Source organism: Oryx dammah, unplaced genomic scaffold (genome assembly GCF_014754425.2).
Source record: "Oryx dammah isolate SB20612 unplaced genomic scaffold, SCBI_Odam_1.1 HiC_scaffold_26, whole genome shotgun sequence".
Taxonomy (NCBI): domain Eukaryota; kingdom Metazoa; phylum Chordata; class Mammalia; order Artiodactyla; family Bovidae; genus Oryx; species Oryx dammah.
The window spans coordinates 25,255,075-25,276,426 of NW_024070210.1; the positions used below are offsets into that span (position 1 = coordinate 25,255,075).

The 21,352-nt window shown below is 36.1% G+C and overlaps 1 protein-coding gene across 2 annotated transcripts in view; it reads right to left on the reverse strand.

The window, feature by feature from the left end:
* Window positions 1–21,352, reverse strand: part of FUT8 (fucosyltransferase 8) — a 316,809-nt gene that overhangs the window by 154,509 nt on the left and 140,948 nt on the right. For both annotated transcript variants that reach the window (XM_040226276.1, XM_040226277.1), the window contains exon 4: window positions 12,562–12,990. In XM_040226276.1, the coding sequence (XP_040082210.1) occupies window positions 12,562–12,764 (203 nt within the window). In that variant the 5' untranslated portion in view covers window positions 12,765–12,990. The remainder of the gene's footprint in view (window positions 1–12,561; window positions 12,991–21,352) is intronic.

A 21,352-nucleotide genomic window follows, 5' to 3' on the forward strand; every position in this document is an offset into this window, starting at 1 on the left:
GATCAAACCCAGGTCTGCACTGCAGGCAGATTCTTTACTGTCTGAGCAACCAGGGAAACCCTGTTGTAATAATTACAATAAAAATAATTTGAAAACAAGTAACTTGACAATATAACCCATTTAAAGCCATTAGAGAGGTATTTTTAAATGCAGGATTAAATTAACTAACAGTCCAGAGAACAGCATTGTATAACTAGCCCATGTTTTTACCTAGGGAGCACTTAGTGATTCTAGCTATGACGTGAGGTACAGGTGTAGATTCTACAAAAGATTTTGAAACTTTGGGAACTATAGGAACAACAAATTTATAGCCAATTTTGTCCACGGTACAGTAGCTTAATTTGAAGGGATGCTTGTTGTTTTTCATTAACTAAGTCTTGTCCGACTCTTTGTGACCCCACAAACTGCAGCACACCAGGCTTCCCTGTAATCACTACCTCCTGACGTTACTCAAACTCATGCTCCTTGAGTCAGAGCTGCCATCCAACCATCTCACCATCTGTTGCTCTCTTCTTCTCTTGCCCTCCATCTTTCCCAGCATCAGTGTCTTTTCAAATGAGTTAGCTCTTTGAATCAGGTAGCTAACGTACTGGAGTTTCAGCTTCAGCATGTCATTCCAATGAATGTTCCAGGTTGATTTCATTTAGGATTAACTGGTTTGATCTCCTTGCAGTCCAAGGGACTCTCAAGAGTCTTCAACACCACAGTTCAAAAGCATCAGTTTTTTAGTGCTCAGTCTCCTTTACAGTCCAACTCTCGCATATGCATGACTACTGGAAAAATCATAGCTTTAGATTATATGGACCTTTGTCAGCAAAGTAACGTCTCTGCTTTTTAATACACTGTCTAGAAGGAAATGGCAACCCACTCCAGTGTTCTTGCCTGGAGAATCCCAGGGACAGGGGAGCCTGGTGGGCTGCCGTCTATGGGGTCGCACAGAGTCGGACACGGCTGAAGCGACTTAGCAGCAGCAGGTTGTCATAGGTATTCTTTCAAGGAGCAAGACTCTTTTAATTCATGGCTGCAGTCACTGTCCACATTGATTTTAGAGTCCAAGAAAATGAAATCTGACACTGTTTCCACATTTTCCCCATTTGCCATGAAGTGATAGAACCGGATGCCACAATCTTAGTTTTGTGAATGCTGAGTTTTAGGTCAGCTTTTTCACTCTCCTCTTACCCCTTTTCAAGAGGCTCTTTAGTTCCTCTTCACTTTCTATCATTAAAGTGGTATCATCTGCATGTTTGAGATTGTTGATATTTCTCCTGGTAATCTTGATTCCAGGTTGTGATTCATCCAGCCCAGCATTTCACATGATGTACTCTTCATATATGTTAAATAAGCAGGGTGACAATATACAGTCTTGACGTACTCCTTTCCCAATTTTCAACCAGTCCATTGTTTCATGTCCAGTTCTAACTATTGCTTCTTGTCCTGCATACAGGATTCTCAGGAGGCAGGTAAGGTGGTCTGGTAATGCCATCTCATTAAGAATATTCCACAGTTCGTTGTGATCCACACAATCAAAGGCTTTAGCATAGTCAATGAAGCAGAAGTAGATTTTCTTTTGGAATTCCCTTGCTTTTTTTTATGATCCAGTGGATGTTGGCAATTTGATCTCTGGTTCTTCTGCCTTTTCTAAACTCAGCTTATACATCTGGAAGTTCTCAGTTCACGTACCATTGAAGCCTAACTTGAAGGATTTTGAGGATAATCTCGCTGGCATGTGAAGTGGATGCAACTGTATGATAATTTGAACATTCTTTGGCATTGTCTTTCTTTGGGACTGGAATGAAAATTGACCTTATCCAGTCCTGTGGCCACTGCTGAGTTTTCCAAATTTGCTGGCATATTGAGTGTAGCACTTTCACAGTATCATCTTTTAGGATGTGAAATAGCTCAGCTGGAATTCCATCATCTCCACTAGTTTTGTCTGTAGTAATGCTTCCTAAGGCCCAACTAACTACATATCACAGGATGTCTGGCTTACATGAGTGATCATACCATCGTTGTTATTTGGGTCATTTAAAATCTTTTTTGTATAGTTCTATGTATTCTTGCCACCTCTTCTTAATCTCATCTGCTTTTGTTAGATAGGTCCTTGCTGTTTCTGTCCTTCTTTGTGCCCATCTTTTCATGAAATGTTCCCTTGGTATCTCCAATTTTCTTGAAGAGATCTCTAGTCTTTCCCATTCTATTGCTTTCCTCTATTTCTTTGTATTATTCACTTAAGAAAGCTTTCTTATCTTTCCTTGCTATTCTCTGTGACTCTGCATTCAGTTGGGAATATCTTTCCCTTTCTCCTTTGCCTTTCACGTCTCTTTTCTCAGTTGTTTGTAAGATCTACTAAGACAACCACTTTGTCTTCTTGCATTTCTTCTCCTTGGAGATCGTTTTGGTCACCACTTTCTGTACAATGTTATGAACCTCCGCCCATAGTTTTTCAGGCACTCTTATCAGATCTAGTCCCTTGAATCCATTCATTACCTCCACTGTATAATCACTAGGGGTTTGATTTAGGTTATAGCTGAATAGATTAGTGGTTTTCCCTACTTTCTTCAATTTGAGCCTGAATTTTGCAATAAGGAGCTGATGATCTGAGCCACAGTCAGTTCCAGGTCTTGTTTTTGCTGACTGTAAAGAGCTTCTTCATCTTCAGCTGCAAAGAATATAATCAATCTGATTTCGGCACTGACCTTCTGGTGATGTCCATGTGTAAAATCACCTCTTGTGTTGTTGAAAGAGAGTGTTTGCTGACCAATGGTCATGGGATGCTAGACAGAAATTTTAAGACAGACTAAAATTTTTCAGCCCTGGATATTACAAGACAAAGTCCTATTTGAGACCTACCTTAAAGTCATAGTTTTTTTTTTTTTTTTTTCAGTGTTTGTTATATTTATATGATACATGGTTTAAGATGCAAATGAGCAAGACTAAACACATCTAAAAGGCAGACTAAATTTCCCACAGTATTTAAGTCCTGAAAGAAATCCATCAAGTCCTCAATTAAAAAGCATGAAAGATTTATGCCTAAGGCAATGGCAACCCACTCCAGTACTCTTGCCTGGAAAATCCCATAGACAGAGGAGCCTGGAAGGCTACAGTCCATGGGGTCGCTAAGGGTTGGACACGACTGAGTGACTTCACTTTCACTTTTCACTTTCATGCACTGGAGAAGGAAATGGCAACCCACTCCAGTGTTCTTGCCTGGAGAATCCCAGGGACAGGGGGGCCTGGTGGGCTGCCGTCTCTGGGGTCACACAGAGTTGGACACGACTGAAGCAACTCAGCAGCAGCAACAAGCAAGAAAAAGAAGTGCACTAAGTATTACTAAAACCATAATTTAGCCATGACCCAGCTCAATCCCTAATTGTACCAGATGAGATAATAGTCCCAGAAATAATATATCCATATCAGAGGGAAGTTTCCATAATTTCCAAACTACTTTTAGACAACATATTTTCAAAATATTTTGTCACACTATCTAACAAAAATAAAGATCCTCTGAAGTGGGAAACGGCAACCCACACCAGTATTCTTAAAAAAGAGGAAAGAAAAAAAAAATCCTGGACATGTAAAGAGGAAAAAAATCTGACCAATAATCAATAGGAAAAGATGAACAAAAGACGATCCAGACATCATCCAGGTATTAGTAGACAATATAATAGCTATGTTAGAATAATGACTTAAAAAAATTATTTTAAAAACATGGACAATATTGACGAAAAATAGAAAATTTACAAAGAATTTTGAAATCATAAAAAAGAATGAACTAGATATTTTGGAATCAAAATACATAAAAAAATTGGGTGTGCTTAACATCAGAATGAGTGCAGAAGACAGATTAAATAAATTGGAAGACAGTTCAAAACAAAACACATAAAATGAAGTAAAAAAACAAATTATATTGTGAAAGACACATAAATGGCATGTGAAACACCATAAAAGGAAATGTACTAACACATATAAGTGGAGTTTCAAGAGAAAAGAGAAAGAATAGTCCAGAAGCAATATTTAAAGAGGTAATAGCTGAGGATTTTCTAAAACCTATGATATCAAATCTCAGAATTGAGCTCAGTGAATTTCAAACTAGATAAAAACAAAGCCATATCTGGGCGTCATGGTCAACTTGTATAACACCAAGACAAAAATTAAAATGCAAAAGTAGCCAAAGAAAAAGACAAACTTCAAGTAAATTGCTGACTTCTCAACAAAAACTATGTAAGTTAGAAAACAACAGAATGACATATTTAAAGTGCTAAAAAATTAAATTCTAATGTGCCAAATTAAATTCTATACAAGCAAACATTATCTCAACACTGCAGATGTTTTAAAAGTTTTCAGAAAAAGAAAATAAAAAAACATTTATTGCCATCATATTTGCACTACCAAAAATACTAAAGGACATTCTCCAGACTGAGGGGAAATGATCAGCATGGAAGAAATAAACTGCAGGAAGGAGTAAACAACATTAGAAAGAATAAATATGTAGTCAATTATAGAGCAATATGATTAATTTGGGGCTCCCTGGTGGCTCAGAGGTTAAAGCATCTGCCTGGAATGCGGGAGACTGGGGTTCAATCCCTGGGTTGGGACAATCCCCTGGAGAAGGAAATGGCAACCCACTCCAGTACTCTTGCCTGGAGAATCCCATGGAGGGAGGAGCCTGGTAGGCTACAGTCCATGGGGTTGCAAAGAATCGGACACGACTGAGCAACTTCACTTAACTTCATGATTAATTTAAATCAAAATTATAATAACATAATGTGCACTTTGTAACAGACACTGGGTTAAAATACAGTCCTAAATACCTAGCAAGTTAAAAAGAAAAATCACAAAAGAAATTTGAAACTATTTTTGACTGAATATCAATTAAAATAAGTCACTGACAGAACTGGCAAGATGCAACTGTGCTCTCTACAGCTGTGATTAGTTGATTAGTGCAAAATTTATAGCTCTCCAGGCATATGTTAGGAAAAAAGCAAGGCTTAAAATCAATAATATAAAAATTCTTTCTGAAAAAGCTTTAAACAGAAAGAAAGGAAAAAAAGAAAAAACCTCCAAAGATACTACAAGAAGGAAATTAACAAACTAAGAATAGAAATTAATAAAATACAAACAAACATATAATAGGGGGGGAAAAAAACAGGAGAAATTCTTCGAAAAAATAAATAAAATCAATAAACTGTTTGCAAGATAAAGGGGAAAATATAAACAAATCAAGAATGAAAAAGGAAAAAGTACTACAGATATTATAGGTATAAAGTAGAAAAGTAAAAAGGAATTATGAACAGCTTTATGCTAATACATTTGAAAATCTTGATAAAATGGACACACTTCTTGAAAAATCCATGTTCCAAAACTGACATTAAAAAAAAAAAAAAGAAAATATGCATGGTCCAATTTCTATTTAAAAAAAACAAATTTTTTTTTTTAGAATCTGAAGCCTTCCCACACATTTCCTGTCTCTATGAAAACCAACCTATGTTCCTCCCCCTACTCACCCAAAATAAAGACTTCAGGCCCAGACAGCTTCACTGGTGAAATTGTAACAAAGATATAAAATAGAATGGATTCCAATTTTATACAAACACTTTCTGAGAATAAAATTTTTCTATATAATCTTAAAACTAAAACCCTAAAGACACTGTAAGAAGGAAATATTACAGGTAAGCATGTCTTGCTAACATAGCAAACAATCCACTAGCAAATTTAATACAGCTATATATGAAAAGGTTAACACAAATTCCAGGGAGAAAGCATCTGATTGTTAGACTGAATATTGACTAGGAATATTGACTAAACATTTCACTAAGATATTCTAACATAGGAAAGGAATATTTTCCATATGGAAAAGTAAGACATTCTTGATAGCACAAGGAATAATGGATGGAGGATTGCAAAAATAAAAGTTAAAAAAAAAAGGTGGGGGGAAGGTTATAGCTAGATGCTCTATACACTCCAATCTATTCACTTGCTGTAAGAATAGAATCAGTATACTCTTTTAATGAAAAGACTCTTGCTCCTTGGCAGAAAAGCTATGACAAACCTAGACAGCAGATTCTAAAGCAGAGACATGACTTTTGTGACAAAGGTCCATATAGTCAAATCTATGGTTTTTCAAGTAGTCATGTATGGATGTGAAAGTTGGACCAAAAGAAGGATGAGCACCAAAGAATTCATGCTTTGGGACTGTGGTGCTGGAGAAGACTCTTGAGAGTCCCCTGGACAGCAAGGAGATCAAACCAGTCAATCCTAAAGGAAATCAACCCTTTATTCATTGGAAGGGACTGATGCTAAAGCTGAAGCTCCAATACTTTGGCTACCTGATGCATAAAGCTGACTCATTGAAAAAGACTCTGATGCTGGGAAAGACTGAAGGCGGGAGAAGGGGATGATGGAGGATGAGTGGTTGGATGGCATTACCAACTCAATGACCATGAGTTTGAGCAAACTCTGGGAGATGGTTGACAGACAGGGAAGCCTGGCATGCTACAGTCTATGGGGTCACAAAGAGTCGTACACGACTGAGCGACTCAACACAAGTACACTCTTTACAAATGAGACAAGCATTTATGGAGAAGTTGCCTAGAGCAAACCCTCTAAACAACCAGCAGGAACAAAGGCATCTCCAATTTCTAATATCAGTTTCACAAACTGAAGTAAGGTATGACCTATGAAAAACCGTATCAGTTTCCTTCCTACCCATGGCAGTGTTTCATATTTTTGTTGTATCAGACAAATTTTTCCACTGGAAGATTCATGATTTGGCTCTAATCCAACTGAGGAGACTAACATGTAGCTCAGAAACACAGATAATCATAAGTTAATTATACCTTCATGTAAAATTTAGCTTATAGCTATCTAAATTACAGAAGAAATCTTTTCTTTCCTAAACCAAAAAAAAAAAAAAAAAAAAAGGCTACAAATTCACACTGAATTTTTTAAAATTATGCTCCCCAAAATAAATGAAACTAGAATAAGGAATTAAGAGGAAAGCTTTCAATTAAGCACTCCTTAAATTTTACAAGTTCTGTCCAGTTCTGACATCTGTCAATGAGGTTCACTGCTCACGGGGTTTCAGAACAAGTTTCAGTAATTTTCCAGGTGTTTTCTGCTAATTTCTACTCTGAGAGGCAGAATGGCAGGTTCAAATCCTAAGAATAAGAAGCAAAGATTCTGTGAACTGATAGCAACTTCACATTAGTAAAAGCTGAAACAAGACAAATATGAAATTTGAAAAGGCATTCCTGTAGGGTGGCATTTTAAAAAGCGATGACTTCTAAGCTTTTAAAGAAGGATATTACATGTATACTCAAGATGCTGGCAATCAACAAGTAAGAAAAGGATGATTGGGGAAAGCCAGATAAAAGCATGGAGGAAACATGGGAAAAATAAGCAGATGTACCTTGGTACCAAAGCCATGCAATTTAATCATTAATTAAGGTCAGCAACACCTCGTCTAGATTAATACTGTATTTCCCAGTTAATTTCACTCCAGTCAAGTACATTGCCGAATCTACCTGAAAATCTAAATCTTCCTCAACCATTTTCACAGTGACACTCCAGAGCTGAAAAACCAATTATGATTTCTTGCTATCTATCAACCAAGCCTACGCTAAACTCTGGCTGTTCAAGACCACTACAATGGGACCTAATTTATTCAACATTGTATCTAGAGATGAGAACTGAGGGTCAAAATGGCTACAAATTCTCTTCAGTTCCTACCTCCATTCCGTGCATGTGGAAAGTCCCTTTGACTTGCAAAGATTAACAGAATGTGGCAGAAGTGATACTGTGTAACTTTTCATGCTTGGCCTCAAGAGGATTTGCAGTTTCTACTTTTGCCTGCTTAGAACAATGCAAGGTAAGAAACCAGGGCTATCCTTCTAGAGAAGCCAGATAGAGGGGAACCAGCTGACCGTCCCTTAATCACCAAACATGTATGAAGTCATCAGACTGCCCAATCACAATGAAGCCACCAGATGGCTACAACCACATCAGTGACCAGTCCAGCTGAGGTCAACTGAAATAGAATAATCAGAAGCAAATAAATGTTTATTGGTTTATGCTACTATGTTTTTATTTTATATCTACGCATATATATATAATACATTTTGTTATATATGATACCCCAGTTTTTAAAAAGAATTCAATAAGAAAAGAAATAACTCAATTTATAAATAAGCAACAAATCTGAGTAGATACTTCACCAAAGCACATATATGAATAGGAAATAAGCACATTTAAAAAATGCTCACTATCATTAATCATTACAGAAATGCAAACTGAAACTATATGAGATGACACTACAGATCTATTAAAACAGCTAAAGTAAAAACAGCTGACAACAGCATGTGCTAGCAAAGGAGAGAGCTGTAACTCTCAAGCACTGCTGGTGGAAATAAAACATAGTTCAAGTACTCAGAAGAAAATCTGGGTAGCCTCTTATATAAAGTTAAAATGCACTTACACATGACCCAGCAATTCCACTCCTAGGTATTTACCCAAGAGAAACAAAAACTCACACACAGAAACTCAGGACAAATGCTTTTAACAGCATCATTCATAATAGCCCCCAAAATGGAAATATTAACATCTTTCAACTGGTGAATGCATTTACAGACAGCAACAACACTGACACAAACATAACTATGGAATACTGCTCAAAAATGAACTATCAAGACACAAAGTAGCACTGATGAATCTCAAATATATCATGCTAAATGAAAAAGAAAAGACTTACAGGCTACCTATTGCATGATTCTAGTTATATGACATTTTGGAACAGAAAAGAAACACAGAATAGAAAATAGATCAGTAGATGCCAGGGACAGAAGGTAGAATATAATTTTAACTACAAAAGGGAACAACAGAATTCTGGAGCAAGACAGAATTCTATAATTTGATTGTGGTGCTGGTTACATGACTGTAAGAATCTGTCAAAATTCATAGACATTTATGCTAAAAGGAGTGAATTTTACCATATAAGAATTATTCATCAACAATTCATATAAATATATAAATATTCAATTAAATATACATATAGATACACACAGAAATACACACAGCACGATGCTTTTGAACTATGGTATTGGAGAAGACTCTTGAGAGTCTCTTGGACTACAAGAGGATCAAATCAAGTCAATCCTAAAGGAAATAAACCCTGAATATTCATTGGAAGGACTGATGCTGAACATGAAGTTTCAATACTTTGGCTACCTGATGTGAAGCGCCAACTCATTAAAAAAGACCCTGATGCTGAGAAAGACTGAAGGCAACAGGAGAAGCGGGTGGCAGAAAATGAGATGGTTGGACAGCATTATTGATTCAATGGACATGAATTTGAGTAAACTCTGGGAGATAGTGGAAGACAGAAGAGCCTGGCATGCTTGCAAAGAGTCAGATATGATTTAGCAACTGAAAAACAACAACATACAGCAACCTCCCCAGGTTGATCTAAAATATTTGTATCCCTCAGAGTAATGCTCTTCAAATTATTTTCCTAAATTTGTAGTCCTATCAACAAGATTAGCAAACACAAGCTAGAGGGTTGGGCAATTGCTTTTAAAAAATGACTGTCCTGAATGCTTAAGTAAGTCACACTTCTGACTTACTTTCCAATTTCAAGCCATATACCGTATCTAGAAGAAATAACCTAACTTTACAAGACATCTGAATTAGGCGGTTCCAGTGATAAAAGAATCCGCCTGCCAATGTAGGAGACACAGGAGATGCAGATTTGATACCTGGGTCAGGAAGATCCCCTGGAGGAGGAAATGGCAACCTACTCCAGTATTCTTGCAGGGATAATCCCATGGACAAAGGAGCCTGGTGGGCTATACAGTCCATAGAGTTGCAAAAGTCTGACACGACTGCGCACGCGCACGTGCAGGCTTCTGGGTTACTTTCTAATTCCAATCCACATACCGTATCTCAAAAAAATCATCTAGCTTTACAGACATCTGAATTAATTCTGCACAGTCTACTTTCTGAACATATTTTCTTATTAAAAAAAGACACAGAAAACTGAGTATGAAACATTACAATAAAGGGAGAAGAAACCAATGCCACTAGCACCTCTACTGCTCTTCCTTCGGTATCAGGGACTTTAAAATAAAATCTCTTTGGAGAAAACACAGATGGTCCTATCAATAAAGTTGATGGAAAGGCCCAAGGAAGTTTTCTTCCCTAATTAATTACATTTCTTAAAATTATTTGTGTGTGTCTATACAGGCTCATTTGCTCCATCTGTGCTTTCAGATTGTATACATGCTATATAACATGACATATTAAATGTCTACACTCTTAGAAGTTGTCTCTACATTTGAGAAGCTGAGAACTTAATTCTTCAGAAACATGAAAGACTACAAAGAAAGTGACTTAAGAAACTCAAAGATTATTTTTCAGAAGAGATAACTCATATTAACACAAGTTTTCCTTCATGCAATAAAAACAAATATTAGATTGGCCAAAAAGTTCATTCAGGATGTTTCCATGACATCCTAAAGACAATCCTGAACAAACTTTTTGGCCAACCTAATGCCTGGCAGTTAGAAATAAGCCAACTGAAGTATCAGTACTTAAGTTGAGATTAGGGGGAAAATTAGCAATTTTTTATAAGCCTAAATTAAGAGGTAACTCTTTTTTCAAGGAACAAAATTCCTATAATGTAGAATAAGATCTTACTACAAGGATTCTCCAAAATTAACTACTCTTGCTGATTTGCTACATGAAATGTTTAGTTGAGATTTCTGAATCATTTACTTCTCACTGGTTTCTACCCAAGAGTGAAAGTGCAAGTCACTCAGTTAGTCCATGGAATTCTCCAGGCCAGAATACTGGAATGGGTAGCTGTTCCATTCTCCAGGGTATCTTCCCAACCCAGGGATCAAACCCAGGTTTCACGCATTGCAGGCAGAATCTTTACCAGCTGAGCCTATTCAGAGAGGCAAAACAATTCACCAGTTCCCTGGCTGTCCACTCAAACTGCCAGGATTCAAAGAAAGCGCCATCATTTGTGAAAACTGTGATCTTGGGAAAAATTAAATCATTTAATATTCTGTTGATTCCTTATCTGTAAAATGGTTATAAAATCAGAACCAGCATCCCATCAAAAAGTTGTGGAATTCAATGAGATAATCCATATAAAGTCCTTGGCACAGTACTTGGCACAAAATAAACTCTCAACAAATGACAGCTATTGTTACTATCTTCTAATTATCAATCTTTGGTTCCCATAACAAATGAGTAAGGCTCTACTGAAAGACCATCCTTTCCATGATCCTCCCTGGCTCTTCTCAACAAGGAAATAAAATGATACACAAATTTCAAAAAGTTATCTGTCTGCTTTCTAATTCCTGATTACTTTGTACTTGGCTGATTGGTACTACTCCTACAAATAATAGGGATGGTGTTTCATTCATTGCTGTAAAACTCATTTAACACATATCCCAGCTTTCCAAAGAAAAAAAAGAGATCAAAAATAATATTAGGGTGAAGAAAAGTTATGGAACTAAACAAAAGGAAAGAACTGAGTTCTAAATAAAGAGTGAAGGGCAGTGAGGGCAGGGAAGCACCAAGGGTGGATGATGCTGCCACCTACATTTCCTCATAGAATGTAGCAATGTAGAAGGCTGTAGAAATGTCGAAGGCTCCTCAGCCTCCACAGCTTCACTCTCTCCAGGTCTCCTTCTCCAATTACTCTGAAGGCTCCATGCACAACAGAACGCTTCCATTTTCAACTCCTCAGATTATTTGTTTCTCAAAATAGAAATGACTTTGTATTCTTTTTCTCTACACTCCTTCCCTTAGAGCCAATTACCACCTGTAGATGAGTCTCACTTTTTCATCTTCTCAAATCTTTGACTGCTGTCTTGAGAGACAGCAAGCACTAAATATACAATCACTTGCATATTTAAGTATGAGGAATGAGAAGATACTAAAGAACTTCTAAATTCAATAACTTTGAAAACAAATATAGAGATTTATCTATTTAACACTACGTTCACTTGCCCCCCAAAATACAGAACTTTGTTTTTCCCAAAAGTTGATGACTTCTAACAAATATTTGTCACATTATTTAATAGACTAGAAGGAGCAATTATAATAAATCTCTAGATTCCAGATACAGTTGTTTTAAGAATGAATTTTTTTCATTTCATAAGTTACAGTTAGACTAACTTAGTCTCTCAATTATTATAACATGTTTATTATAGTCCATGATGAATATGTTAATATGGACTAATTAAAATCATACAAAGCTTAATTAAAATTATCAAAATGTTGAAGATAATTTGAAACAAAATATAAGTACATAAATTGAATAGCACAGTTTTTCTATACTAAAATTCATACGTACATACACGATCTGCTAGAGTAATTCTCTATGTTAACTACATAGAGAAGTAGTACAAAAAGTACCTTACTAAGATATTTAAATTTTTGCAAAAATAGCAGTTTACAGAAATCATTAAGCGTTTTTAAAATAGCTGACTGAAGCCCTGCACCTAAAAACCAAGTACAATATTTCACCATTCTTCCCAGTTTCTTAGAACCTACCGCAGAGATTCAGCCATTCGCCTCAAGTCTTCATTTTGCTGTTTTAAGCGTTCAAGCTTTGCCAAAATCTTGGACAGTTCTCGGCTAGAGTGATCAGGGTGGTCATTATCTCGTACCAAGTGACCACCTATATAAAATAGCAAGGTCCCCCAGGCAAAAAGAATGAGCATGATCCAACGCCAGGAACCAGTCCATGGCCGCATTTTCAGAGTTTCAACTCTCTCTCCTGGGGTCCTGGAGCTCAAAGAATTAAAAACATCATCACTCTGTTTCTAACCAGTGCAAAGTTGGTAGCCTTCCGGTGTTTCAACACATGATGCTTCAGACAAATTAGTCTCTCCTGTAGCCCTATGGTGACTCTTTTCAAGAGATCCTCCTGGTGGTATGAGTAGGAAGTTTTATTTTCCTGTGCTTCATGGACTCTACATGCTGTGGAAAGAGAAGGAAATTATTTAAATTACCTAGGATGTGTAAAATAGCATAAGCTCAAATTCATGGAGTTAAAAGAAACATATTGGTTTTAAGTAGCCAATAGGCTGGCAAATAATGTAACGAGAAAAAAGGAAAAGCTTTTACATCTCCATATTAAATCAAGGCTCTACAACATAAATTAATTACTTCCAAGATTGAAAGTCCTCCAAACACCATTTTTACTTTTCCTTCTAACATCACTGTGCAATATAGCACAGATACTGAGATTTAAAGACTGTATCTTTGAAAATTCACTCAAAACCAAACCAAATGTACTCAACTACATATTCTGGGCTTATTTTTCCATTATCTCAAACTGAAACATGTTCTCTATATGAGTGAATTCATTTCTACAAAATTTAAACTCCACCCCCTTCTCACTGCTCAGCTGTCATACCATTTCACTCTGCAGGTGACAAGCAATTAGCCAAGTAAAGGTTATCACAGCCATTATACAGCCGGCAACCACTCCAAACATAAGCAAAGATTCATAAGCAAAGATTCATATGGCTTATGGTAGATTATTCCTTCCTCAAATTTTTTTTTAAATATCAACAATTGCAACAGAAGTCTAATACCAGTTAAATTTTAGTTACTGTGCTACTTACACTACAAAATGGATATGTTTCTGAGGCTAGGTTATTGGTTTCATTTGTCACTTCTATATCACTAAGCTTTGAATTTTTTGGAAACAAAACAATTTTCTCCCCAAGAAAAAAATCTGTAGGCAAAGATATAACTTTAATACCATTTGACAAGTTCAGAGCTATGTAAGAAAAGTCTTATTTCCAGGCACTGAGGTCCTTGTAAAAGAGAAGAGAGAAAAGAAATAGTTCCTGTATACAAAACAATGTGATGGGTGCTTAACCATTAATGAAATAGTTATGAAAGACTACACAGAAAAGTTGAAGAAATGGTTTCAACAATTAAAGAACATGACTACTATTTTTGTCCTTTTGAACCCCAAATCTCAATAAAAAAAATCCACCCTAATGGCCTAAGGGATGTATTTAATTCAGTAAGTTGACAAAAGAAGTATTAATGTTTGTGTTAATAATACTGTCTGACAATACATGCACCACTGTAAAATGCTGTCTTGCCATATGGTGAACCTACAATACATTCTACTCAATACTAAGCTAAACCAATAAGACATTCAGTTCAGTTGCTCAGTCGTGTCTGACTCTGCAACCCCATAAATTGGAGCACGCCAGGCCTCCCTCTCCATCACCAACTCCCAGAGTTCACTCAGACTGACGTCCATCAAGTCTGTGATGCCATCCAGCCATCCCATCCTCTGTCGTCCCCTTCTCCTCCTGCCTCCAATCCCTCCCAGCATCAGAGTCTTTTCCAATGAGTCAACTCTTCGCATGAGGTGGCCAAAGTACTGGAGTTTCAGCCTTAGCATCAGTCCTTCCAAAGAACACCCAGGGCTGATCTCCTTCAGAATGGACTGGTTGGATCTCCTTGCAGTGCACAGGACTCTCAAGAGTCTTCTCCAACCCCACAGTTCAAAAGCATCAATTCTTCGGTGCTCAGCTTTCTTCACAGTCCAACTCTCTCATCCATACATGACCACTGGAAAAACCATAGCCTTGACTAGACGGACCTTTGTTGGCAAAGTAATGTCTCTGCTTTTCAATATGCCATCTAGGTTGGTCATAACTTTCCTTCCAAGGACCAAGCGTCTTCTAATTTCATGGCTGCAATCACCATCTGCAGTGAGTTTGGAGCCCAGAAAAATAAAGTCTGACACTCTTTCCACTGTTTCCCCATCTATTTCCCATGAAGTGATGGGACCAGATACCATGATCTTCATTTTCTGAATGTTGAGCTTTAAGCCAACATTTTCACTCTCCTCTTTCACTTGCATCAAGAGGCTTCTTAGCTCCTCTTCACTTTCTGCCATAAGGGTGGTGTCATCTGCATATCTGAGGTTATTGATATTTCTCCCAGCAATCTTGATTCCAGCTTGTGCTTCTTCTAGCCCAGCGTTTCTCATGATGTACTCTGCATAGAAGTTAAATAAGCACGGTGACAATATACAGCCTAGACGTATTCCTTTTCCTATTTGGAACCAGTCTGTTGTTCCATGTTCATTTCTAACTGTTCCTTCCTGACCTGCATGTAAGTTTCTCAAGAGACAGGTCAGGTGGTCTGGTATTCCCATCTCTTTCAGAATTTTCCACAGTTTACTGTGATCCACACAGTCAAAGGCTTTGGCATAGTCAATAAAGCAGAAATAGATGTTTTTCTGGAACTCTCTTGCTTTTTCCATGATCTAGCGGATGTTGGAAGTTTGATCTCTCGTTCCTCTGCCTTTTCTAAAACCAGCTTGAACATCTGGAAGTTCACGGTTCACATATTGCTGAAGTCTGGCTTAGAGAATTTTGAGCATTACTTTACTAGTGTGTGAGATGAGTGCAATTGTGCGGTAGTTTGAGCATTCTTTGGCACTGCCTTTCTTTGGGATTGGAATGAAAACTGACCTTTACCAATAAGACATTAAAAGTGTTAAATCTTCCCCTTCATAGAAAAAACTAACCTAGAAAGACAAATGTGATAAAGAAAAGTATAGAGTTTTCTAAACAAGAATCACCTCAATAACAAATAATAAAAGATGTGCTGTAACATTTTACTTAAAATTATAACAATTATCATAAATATTCAAAGCCAGCAAAAGTATAAAATAACTTGAACAGTAACAAGTTTACAGAAACATAATTTTGTCATATCAAGTGCTTTGGGATTTTATAAACCATCAAAAATACTTAAGATATTAAATTAGTACGTGGAAGAGGAGAAATTGTGCTCAGTTGCTCAGTCGTGTCCGACTCTTTGTGATCCCATGGAGTGGAGCCCCCCAGGCTCCTCTGTCCATGGAATTTTCCAGGCAAGAATACTGGAGTGGTTTGCCATTTCCTCCTCCAGGGTATATTTCTGACCCAAGAATCGAATCTGCGTCTGCAGCAACTCCTGCATCGGCAGGCAGATTCTTTACTGCTGAGCCACCTCGGAAACCCATTAAATTACTGCAGTTTAGAGTAATATTGATACTGCATATGAAAAGCAAGAAATTATTGTAGGAGCAAAACATGGTCATTTCTTAATTAATAGCATGATTTAAATTCTGTCTTTAGAGAGAATATTTCCCCAAAGTTTGTCTTAATCAATATTTTAAAAAGTGATCAACAAAAATAAGCTGAAAACCAAGTAGCTTTCTATGTAATTTTCCTTAGTATGGTTTAAAAGAGCACATATATAATTTTTTTCTTATCTATAATGAATGTGTGCTTACTTACCTATCATGTTTATTGTTTATTTTTGAACCGTACCAACCAAAATGTTAACTTAATGATTTTTATCCATGTTCACTGACATATCCAAAGTACTTAGAACAGTATTTAAAACTTAATTACAAATATTTTTTAAAATAAATGAATGAGTGAGTGAAGATGTCATAATGGCATCTGCCTCTATGATACATGATACAAAATCTGAGCACATCAACCTCAACTGCATTTTATGCTCCAGAAAGCAAATACGAATGTAGAATGCAGAGGACAGTGCCATTATAAGGAAAACAGAATCATTCAACAACTTTAGGGTTTATTATTATTAACATATATTTTACAAGACACCCCCTTAAGTATTAAAATAAACTGGTCTAAAAAGCCAATAAGATCAGCAATCTTATGGTTACCTTTCACCATTAAAAATAATTCTCTATGTCTTAATTTTGTCCTCTTCTAGAAGATTCCCTTTGCAAAGACAATGATATAGCTGTAGGAAGTATGTACAGCCTTTGAAATGAGACACTCAGTTAATTTATGGATGAATTTATTAATGAAAATATTTCAAATTTATTAGCAAAAATATTTCAACATTAACAATATGAGCTAATTTCTGACTAAAATTTATAAACAGTATTTGCTGAGATTTCTTCTGAGTGGGTTGTTTTCTTGTCAAGTATTTATGAATTCATTTCTGTTTGAGATTCACATACTACCCTACATCTGCAAATTAGTAAATGGATCAAAATGTGTCAGGTTTCCTTCTGAAACTTTATTGCTTTATAAAATAAAACATTATTTTATAGACCCAGTTATAATATTTTATGCAATTTATATACCATGGGTTATTAAGGCAATTTCTAAAATGGCTATTAACGATCCTCATGTCCTATATCCATATCTTTGTGTAATCTCCTCCTTCTGAGTGTGGGCAGGACCTAAGGACTTACTTCTTAAATGGAATACAGTGAAAATGACAGAATTTCACTTCTGAGATAAGGTTACAAGAGATATAAGCCACCACACTGTGAGCTGCCCTGTCAAGAGGCCTGTGTGGAAAGGAACTGATTCCTGCCAACAACCATGTCAGTGAACTTGGAAATGGATCCTCCACCAGTCAAGCCTTGATACCACTGCAGCTTGACTGACATTTTAATTTCAGGTTTTTGAAAGATCCTGAGCCAGAAGATCCAGCTAAAGCCATGGCCGGTTTCTGGCCAAGAGATTAAGTTTTCTAAACCACTTAGTCTTAGGGTAATCTGTCATGCAGTGATAGATAATACATAGGTCTACTCTCCCTACCAGACTGAGTACCTGGCCTTCAAATCACATGTTACTTTTTCTGTCCCCAGCAACATGCACAAAGTCTGAGACACAGAGTAGGCATTCAAGATGCAGAACAGAACTGAATCTTAATCACAGTTTCCTTAATATCCTGCTAATACCTCTTTACAAATGCTATAAAAATTAAATTCAATTTACAACAATTAAGATATTTTTAAAAAGTATAATTATTAATTTATAATATATCAAAAGTCTAAAAACATTTCTATCAATGTTTACTAACTAGACTTCTTAAAAGACGCTTGCTCCTTGGAAGAAAAGTTATGACCAACCTAGATAGCATATTAAAAAGCAGAGACATTACTATGCCAACAAAGGTCCATCTAGTCAAGGCTATGGTTTTTCCAGTGATCAAGTATCGATGTGAGAGTTGGACTACAAAGAAAGCAGAGCACCGAAGAATTGATGCTTTTGAACTGTGGTGTAGGAGAAGACTCTTAAGAGTCCCTTGGACTGCAAGGAGATCTAATGAGTCCATCCTAAAGGAAATCAGTCCTGAATTTTCACTGAAAGAACTGATGCTAAAGCTGAAACTCCAATACTCTGGCAACCTGATGTGAAGAACTGACTCATTGGAAAAGACCCTGATGCTGGGAAAGATTGAAGGCTAGGGGAGAAGGGGATGACAGAGGATGAGATGGTTGGATGGCAACACCAACTCAATGGACAAGAGTTTGAATAAGCTCTGAGAGTTGGTGATGGACAAGGAGGCCTGGCGTGCTGTGGTCTGCGGTCCATGAGGTCTCAAAGAGTCGTACACGATTGAGCAAATGAACTGAACTGAAACAAACTTCCACTTCTCACCATGAAAAAATAACTGATACTAGACTTGTCCTCACATATAAACAACTAGAAAACTAAAAGAAAAAGAAAAAAATTTAGGAAACAGTTTTCAGACATTGGGCAAAGGTCAGACAAGACTGTAATGCCTGAGAGAAGGTCAACAACCAAATGTAAGTCCTATGTTCACTGCAGGTTTCTAACTAAACATTATTGAACACTAGGACAAAAATGGATAATTCAAGCAAAGCACAGCTATCTTTTTGAGGTGAAAAGATAAGAGACAAAAAAAGTTTATAGAGTATAGCCAATTAACAATGTTTTAATAGTTTCAGGTGCACAACAGAGTGACTCATCCATACATAAAATAGAAAGTTAAAAAAAAAAAACAGTATGATACCAGCATAAAAACAGACACCAATGGGATAGAATAGAGTCCAAAAATAAACCCAGAAATACATGGTCAACTCATGTTTTTAAAACTTAACTTTAGTTAAAAAATATATTGTATTAAAACATTACCTTATTTTTAAATAAATAAAATTAAAATTAAAAAAGTTAAGGGGATGTAAGGTGGCTGGAATCTGTGAGCCAGTATACCAAAGTGAAAACAGCTACCAGAGAAAAGGCTCCAGAAATGTGCAGAGGTGATCTTTAGAGTCTCCGGCTAGATACTAAGTTCTGCACGCATAGTACGACCACATGAGACTTGCAAAGAATACCAGGGAAAGAAAAATTAAATGTAGCTGAAAGCTATACATCTTTCAGAGATTTTATAAAGGGAAGACATATGAGTTCCAATCAAACAGAATGAAAATATCACAGAAAACCTGGGATATTCAGTAGAAAGCCAAGAAATAAAACATCTTATAAGTTAGGATTAAGCAAGTCTTAGAGCAAAAATCAGAAAATGTTTTCTATAAAGAGCAAGACAGTAAATATCTCAGACTATGTGGGACACATATAGTCTCTACCACATATTCTTAGCTTTTATTCTTGTTTCTTTACAACTGTTTAAAAATGTAAAGTCCATTCTTAGCTCAAGGGCTGTAGCCCAGATCTCTTCATGAGACAAGTCTAATGACTCCAGCCACAGAATAAAGGCTATGCTAACAAGATTTACAATAAAACTTAAAAACAAGCTGTAAAAGCAAGCTCAAAGTGATCCAAAAGGAAATACATGCCTATCAAAATAAAACTCAATGTTCTTTAAAGAAATACAATAAAATACAGACACTTAACTATATAAAGTTCACACTGTCCAGCAACTAACCAAAAATTACAAAGAACATGGAGAGAGATCACCTGTGATGTAGGTATTCAAAAAGCTGTTAAAGGCTACCAGCGGTGACTAGAAAAAAGAGCAAACACTCCAGCACTTCAAGCCCCAAACCAAAAATAAGGCAGCAGTAATTCACTTGGGAATTTTAAGTTTCTGCAATAACAAGAAAGACAAAAAAATTTCTACCCTCGAGGATAATATTCTAGTGGATTCAAATTGCAAGGGCAGTATTGTCACTAAAACAAGCCCCCCCAAAAGCCTCTTCTTATAGCAATTAATATTCTGATTAATTCAGTAAAAACTAAATATAAACAATATCACCTAAATAATTCCTTAAAAATAGTGTAACCATTTCATTAGAAGGAACAACAACAAAATGTAGTACTATTACAACACTATCAAATTAACTTTTCTTATACTCAGCATATCTGGAGAAGGAAATAGCAACCCACTCCAGTATTCTTGTCTGGAGAATCCCATCGACAGAGGAGTCTGGCAGGCTATAGTCCACAGGGTTGCAAAGAGTTGGACACAACCGAAGCAACTTAGCACACACGCATATTCAAAATATAAAAAAATGACCACAATATCTACTTCTTTTAACATCTGACTATGTGAAAGTTTCCAAGAGTTACATTCAAGTGGGTTTACTAAGGTTAAGGTCAAAAGATGGATCTGTGACAACGTGCTACAGAACCAAATCTCTAGGAGCCTGGCGTGTTCTGCAATGAACCATGGTCGTTACAGGATTTTCTTCTAAACTTAAAAATAATGCAGTACTTATTTAGCTTAAAGTCAGTATTTATTTAATATAAAATATGTACACCCTATGGAAAGGGCAATATGGCATAATATGTCAAATATTCGCATAAACGTGTCCCTTGATGAGAAATTCCACTAGCAGAAATTTATACTAAGAGGAATTTTAACATGTGAACAAAACACAGCAGAAGGATATTCATTAAAACACTGTTTGCAACAATTTAAAACTACAAATAACATAATTGCTCATCAATAGAAACACGGTTGAAGAAATTATGAATTACTTTTCCAGAAATGTATATTTTTTCTATGAAGCAACAAGTAGGAAAATGTGGCCCACAACCAAGAAGAAAATCAGTCAATTTAAAACAGACCCAGAAGACAAAGTGATGGTAACAGCAGATAAGGACCCTAAAACGATTACTAAAAATATATGCTAGGATTTAAATTTTAGAAAATGAATACATTGATAAAAGAAATAAGAACTAACAAAAAGGCAACATCTAATTTTTTTTTAATCTAGAAAATTAAAAAATTCTCTGGTAATGATTAAGAGCGTATTAGACACTGCAGAAGAAAAGTTAAGTGAATCTGAAGACAGACAGAAAATATCTTCATCACAAGAAAATATTGTAACTATATATGGTGACAGATGTTAACCAGATTTCATACAGTAATCATTTCACAATATACATGTATCAAATTATGTTGTATACCTAAAACTAATACAATATAACATGTCAGTTTTTTTAAAAATTACTCAAAGAGAAAATTATACAGAAAGAAAAAAATTGGAAAGTTTGACTTTAAAAAAAAGTAACTTTTTCAAGCAGCCAACAGCACTTATCTTCAGATACTA